Genomic DNA, 6498 nt, shown 5'->3' with positions numbered 1-6498 from the left:
AGAAAGAAAGAAAGAAAGAAGAAAGAAAGAAAGAAAGAAAGAAAGAAAGAAAGAAAGAAAGAAAGAAAGAAAGAAAGAAAGAAAGAAAGAAAGAAAGAAGAAAGAAAGAAAGAAGAAAGAAAGAAAGAAAGAAAGAAAGAAGAAGAAAGAAAGAAAAGAAAGAAAGAAAGAAAGAAAGAAAGAAAGAAAGAAAGAAAGAAAGAAAGAAAAGAAAGAAAGAAAGAAAGAAAGAAAGAAAGAAAGAAAGAAAGAAAGAAAGAAAGAAAGAAAGACAGAAAGACACAAACAAAGAAAGAAAGAAAGAAAGAAAAGAAAGAAAAAATAAAGAGAAGGCAGAGGAGAAAATTAAAGCCCTCCTTGGAAGGAAGGGAGCAGGGCAGCTGCGTCCACACCGGTCCCAGCCCAGCCTTCTCCGGGTGGCTCTTCCTGCTGGTGCCTGGGGACGCCCCAATTCCTCCTCCTCTTCCCCCTCATCTCCTCCTTCTTCTCCTCATCTCCTCCTCCTCTCCCTCCTCTTCTCCTACTCCTCCTCCCTTCCTCCCCGCTGATTGGTCCAGCCCGGCTATATTTTGCCCCTTCCAGCCCAGCATCATCCCAAAAGTTTTTTTTTTTGGGGGGGGAAAGGGAAAAAAAAAGAAAAGAAAAGAAAAGAAAACAACAATAAAAGAGAAAAAAAAATACAAGAAAAGAAAGCAAAACAACCCAAGCCGACCCCAAACCCCCTGAAGCGGAGGCGAGCGGCGGGGCTGCTGCTCGGCGGCTTCTTGGACACCTCCGGTTGGGAAGCGGCGGGACCCGGTTTCTTTCTCCGGTAACCCGGTCGGGTCGGACACAAAGTGCTGTCCAGCTGGAATGAATATATCTGAGTCTAACTACTGCCGAGAGGAGATATCGCAACCCCGGGGCGACTGTTCATGGGTCACCGCCGCCGTGCCGGCCGCTGAGCCCGGGCTCGCCTTCCCTCGCCCCCCGGGAGCCGCCTCCCCTGCCAGCCGCACGCCCAGCCCCGAGCCCGGCTTCGCCTTCGGCCCCGCTCCCGGCGGCGCGGTCCCCGCTGCCGCCCCCGCTGCGGCCCCCAGCCGCTCGCCCAGCCCCGAGCCGGGCTATGGATACAGCCCTCCGGCGGGCCGGGCCGAGGGCAAGGCCGGCGAGGACTCCCGCATCCGCCGGCCCATGAACGCCTTCATGGTCTGGGCGAAGGATGAGCGCAAGCGGCTGGCGCAGCAGAACCCCGACCTGCATAACGCCGTGCTCAGCAAGATGCTGGGTGAGCGGGACGGGCTGCGGGAGGAGCGCATGGGGGGATAGGAAGCTGGTGGTGTGGAGATGCGGGGGTACGGTGCTGGGGATGTGGGGATGTGAGAGTATGGGGCAGAGGAAGTGGGAATGCAGGGGTATGGGGCTGGGGATGTGGGAATGCAGGCATATGGGGCTGGAGATGCAGGGGTACAGAGCTGGGGATGTGGGGGACTGCAAGTTGCAAGAGTATAGGGCTGTGGGACGTGGGGGTACAGGGCTGGGGATGAGGGGATGTGAGGTTAGGGTACTAGGAATGCAGGGATGAGGGGATGTGGGGTTGGGGGTGTGAGGATGTGAGCATATGGGGCTGGGGATGTAGGATTGTGGGGGTGTGGAGCTGTGAATGCAGATTGCAAGACTACGGAGCTGAGGAAGAAAGAATATGGGGATACAGTGCTGAGGAGGCAGGGATGTAGGAGTACGAAGTTGGAATGTGGAGGTATGGAGCTGGGGATGTGGGGCTGGAGATGCAGGGGTAGGTGGTTATGGGGCTGAGGATGTGGGCTGCAAGAGTCCAAAGCTGTAGGATGCAGGGGTATGGAACTGAGGAAGCAGGGATGTGGGAGTACAGGGCTGGAGAGGCAGGGGTGTGGGGCTAGGAATGTAGGGAAAGGTGCTTATGGGGCTGGGGGTGTGAATTACAAGAGTAAAAGGCTGCGGGGATAGAGGGCTGGGAATGTAGGAACGTGAGGTTATGAGGCTGCAGGAGCCCAGGGCAACAGGAATCGGGATGGGCTGCAGGGACATGGGGCAGTGGAATACAGAGTTACAATGCTGAGCATCTGTGATGCAGGAGTACAGGATGTTGGGATGCAGGGATACAGGTCTGGGGGTGTGGGTTCAGGGGTAAAGGGTATTGGGATTCAGGGATACAGGGCTAGGAGTGCAGGATGAAAGGATATGGGGCACTGGGATGTGCAGTGCAATGGTACAGGGCTGTGGGATGCAGGCTGCAAGGATGTGAGGCAGTGGGATATGGAATGCAAGGCTGTGGGGCTGTGCTAACCAGGCTAATGCAGGACTATGGGATGCAGATGACAAAGATACAGGGGTGAGGGAGCTGGGATGTAAGGATGGGGTGCTGTAAGATGCAGGGATAATGTGCTGCACGATGTGGTGCTGGGGATGCGAAGTTAGAGGACTGTGGGATGACAGCTGTAGGGATATGAGATGAAGGGATTCCAGCTGAAGGTCTGTGGGGACATGGGCTTTAAGGATGCAGAGTTATGGGATCAAGGATTGCAGAGTGCAATGCTACAGGGCTGTGGGATATGGTGGAATGTGGGAATATGAGGCTGTGGGTTGTGGGATGTGAGGATACAGAGCTGCTTGTACACAAAATGCCAGGAAACAGGGCTGTGGGATGCAGAGGTGCAGGGCTGTGGAGTGTACAGCTGCAGGGATGCAGGATATGGGAAGAGAGGGCTGCAGGATGCGGGATACATGACTGTAGGATGCGGGATGTGGGAACACGGGAAGCAGGATATGGATAGAAGTTGCAGGATGCGGGACAACGGGAAGCAGGATATGGCTGGATGGGGCAGCAGGATGCGGAGACACAGGGATGCGGGATGTGGGGACTGGGATTTAGAATACAGGGATGCAGGGACTTGGGATTCAGGATACGACGCTGTGGGCTGCAGGGTTGGGGGATGGACAGTTGGGGCTGTGGATGCAGGATGCAGGGAAGCAGGGCAGAAGGGATTGGGCTGTGCCAAGGGGCAGCAGGAGGCAGAATTCCCAGCCCTGGCCGAGGACTTCTCTTGGCCTCACTGGGCTCTGAGCCCCCATTCTCCTACTGGGCCAAAGCGCTGGGCACAGCCTGAGCCTGCTGCTGGGGCACAGGGACAGCCCTACTTGGTCTCCTATTCCCTGACCCTTCGCCATCCCAACACTGGGACACATCCCTGCCATGGAGCTCTTCCTAGCCCAAGGGCTCCCTCTCCCTGGGTGTCCCTGCCTCCTGCCCATCTCCAGGTGGCCAAGCTGGTGTCACAGAGCTTCGCTCTCCCCTTGCAGGCCAGTCGTGGAAGGCGCTCAGCGCCAGCGACAAGCGTCCCTTCGTGGAAGAGGCAGAGCGGCTGCGGATCCAGCACCTCCAGGATCACCCCAACTACAAGTACCGCCCAAGGAGAAAGAAGCAAGCCAAGAAAATCAAGAGGATGGAACCCAATATCCTCCTGCATAACCTTTCCCAGCCTTGCAGTGACAACTTCAGCATGAGTCACCATGGCAGCAGCCAGCCGGGCCACCCCCAGCCTCCCCCACTTAACCACTTCAGAGAACTCCACTCCATGGGGTCGGATATTGAAAACTATGGCTTGCCAACTCCTGAGATGTCTCCCTTGGATGTCTTGGAACAGACCGAGCCGGCGTTTTTCCCCCCTCACATGCAGGATGACTGCAACATGATGCCCTTTCGTGGCTACCACCACCATCACCAGATGGAGTTTCCCCAGGAGAAGTGCATGGGGCGGGACGTGGCCGTGCCCTATGCCCAGACCCCCTCACACTTGGCCGACGCCATGAGGACTCCCCATCCCTCCAGCATATACTACAACCAGATGTGCTCAGGAACTCAGAATGGGCTTTCTGCCCACCTGGGCCAGCTCTCACCCCCACCTGAAGCTCACCACATGGAGAGCGTGGATCACTTGAACCAAACCGAGCTGTGGACAGACGTTGACCGCAACGAGTTTGACCAATATTTGAACATGAGCAGGACTCGTCCCGACGCCTCGGGACTCCCTTACCATGTCTCCTTGTCCAAAGTGACTCCTAGGAGCATCTCCTGTGAGGAGAGCAGCTTGATATCAGCCCTGTCCGATGCCAGCAGCGCTGTTTACTATAGCCCCTGCATCACCGGTTAAGTTGGTCCCACCATCCAGTGCCCTCACTTGGGAGAGCCCCAGCTCTCCTCTCCCAACAAAAAGCCATCCTCCTTTAACCACAAGTTCCATAATATTTAGAATCTCTCATTAAATGCCTTGCTTTCTTTGTTTGTTTTTTCTGTTTGTTTGTTTCCTTTGGAAGGTTTTTGAGGGGGTTGCCTCTGAGGAACCCCACGCTGAACTCACTGATATGCCATGTAACTATATAACACAGATGATAGTCGCCTTGTCCCAGCACTTCCCTGCCCTCCAACTCTTAGCAGGGTCTATCCACAACTCCCACCACCTCCACGGGGCATTTTGAAGCTAATTCCAGTAAATCCTGCCTGAAACAACCACTTCCAGGATGAGCCAAAACCAAGCTGCCCCCCTAGTATCTCAAACCCAAGGGCAGGAGAACTTGTGGGGAGAAGAGTGGAATAAGAAAACCCAACCGGGGCATGGTAGAGTGGGTGCCTGTTGGGGTGGGCTCTAGGACAGGTTTTTACTGTATTCTCAGCAATATATTTTAATTGGGCAACAAAAGTATATTTTTACTAAGCATTTTTATATATAAAATGGTATTTAATGTCTTTTGGGTTTGTTTTTTGGTTTTTATTAGACTTTTTAAAGAGAAAATCAAGGGATATCCATGAGATCTAAAGCATTTATGTAGCAAAAAAAAAAAGAAGAAGAAAAGAAGAAGAGGGGAAAAAAGATGGGGAGGAGGGCAAAATGGGGAGGGAAAAAAATGGGGAGGGGAAAAAAATGGGGAAGGAAAAAAGAAATGGGGAGGGAAAAAAGAAATGGGGGGGGAAATGGGGAGAAAAAATGGGGAGGGAAAAATGGGGAGGGTAAAAAATGGGGAGGGTAAAAAACAGGGGGAGTGGGAAGAAAAAAGGGGCAAAGGGGGGAAAATGAGAGATTTTGTGAAAAAGGGAAGGACAATGTAAATATTGAGGAACAATTGACTGGAAATTTTTTTTTGTACAAAAGTGGGGGGGAATAACGGCTGCAAACACTTTTATTGTCTAGAACTGTATGGAGAGCAAACTGTTTTATACTGGTTAATTATTAAAACATCTTCATCTAATTGTTCCCATCTTGTGTGCTTGTTGTGTGAACACATTTTTTCCGCAAATCCATGTTGCCCCAACCATTTCCAGATTTTGATTTATTTCTTTTTTGGCTGATTTTTGTTGGGTTTTAGGTTTTTTTTTCTCTTTATTTTGAAGCTGCTGCTGAATGTTTTGACAACCTGGCAAATAGATGAGTTTCCAGCCTGCCTCCCACCCACCTACCCTTGGGTGTCCCCCATCAGGACAAACTGGCGGTTCCAGTAGCTGCGTGGGGAGGTTGGTGGCCCACACATGACAGTGTTGTGATGGCCTTTGTAGGAGAAGCAGCTGTTCAGGGAGTCAGATTTAATAAGCCATAGAATTGTTTGGGTTGGAAAAGACCTCTCAAGGTCGTCGAGTCCAACCATCAGCATAACGCCACCATGGCCATCCTCCTCTTCCCAAACAGGTCTTTGTGTGGTTATTGTTTTGCCACTGTGGTCTCCATGCTTCACCCCATTTTCCCATGGAATTCCCCCCAAAAACAGAGCCTGACTGCTCCAGCATCTTCACTTCAGTGCTTGGAGCTGGATCAAATCCTTCTCTTCAGGAGATCTTCCACCTCCCAGACTCTTTCACAGCTCTGGTAAGCAGCACGTCTGGCTGAGCCATCACTGTCCTTTGCTGGAGCTCCATCCCATGAAGCCTTTTATGATTTACAGTCTTTTTGTGTTCAATTTGCAAAGGAGAAATGACAATCTGCTGCCTAAAACCCCAGTGGCATCCGTTCCTTGAGCACTGAGTGATTAAACCAGGCTGATAGCACCAAAAAAGGCGATTTGAGGAAAAAAAACCCAACCCAACAACAACCCAAACCACCCCAACCCAAGCTGAATAGAAGAAGAGTCCTTTTGTTGTTGTTGTTGGCAAAGAATTGCCTTTTAGGGGAAATGGATATTTAACAAATGACATTAATTTTCGAGCTTCTCCTAAATTAAATTCACATTAGTGTTAACAGGACTCAATCCTGACTCACTTCATTATTTCATTTTAATTTTTGGTGGGGGGTTGGGGAGGGTTGGTCGTTGTTGTTTAAGGCGAAGCGCTAAAAGCCGAGGACCACTCCGGGGGCTGGCGACATGTTCCCATGGAACGCCAGCAAGACTCTTCATTGTCTTTCCATATACAGTATGTAAAAAAAAAAAAAAAAACCAAGAAAGAAAGGAGGACTAGATGGAAAAATGACCTCACTACCTACACGGGAGGGCTGG

At 51.5% G+C, this 6498-nt stretch overlaps 1 protein-coding gene across 1 annotated transcript; it reads left to right on the top strand.

Moving 5' to 3' along the window:
* Positions 1-852: 852 nt before the first annotated feature.
* On the top strand, positions 853-4703 carry SOX18 (SRY-box transcription factor 18). The gene is made up of 2 exons (XM_054391942.1): positions 853-1267; positions 3319-4703. The coding sequence occupies exons 1-2, from the start codon at positions 853-855 to the stop codon at positions 4167-4169; spliced, it is 1266 nt and encodes a 421-aa protein (XP_054247917.1). The 3' UTR covers positions 4170-4703.
* The last annotated feature ends 1795 nt before the right edge of the window (positions 4704-6498 follow it).

The sequence above is a fragment of the Indicator indicator genome, chromosome 24 (genome assembly GCF_027791375.1).
Source record: "Indicator indicator isolate 239-I01 chromosome 24, UM_Iind_1.1, whole genome shotgun sequence".
NCBI lineage: Eukaryota > Metazoa > Chordata > Aves > Piciformes > Indicatoridae > Indicator > Indicator indicator.
Note: the sequence above shows the minus strand (reverse complement) of the source record. Positions and strands in the feature narration are given on the sequence as shown.

Excerpts from the sequence above, each read along its gene's own strand:
- SOX18 (XM_054391942.1), top strand. The coding sequence starts at position 853 with ATGAATATATCTGAGTCTAACTACTGCCGAGAGGAGATATCGCAACCC. Across the intron at positions 1,268-3,318 it reads CGTGCTCAGCAAGATGCTGG|GCCAGTCGTGGAAGGCGCTC; the intron begins GTGAGCGGGACG and ends CTCCCCTTGCAG.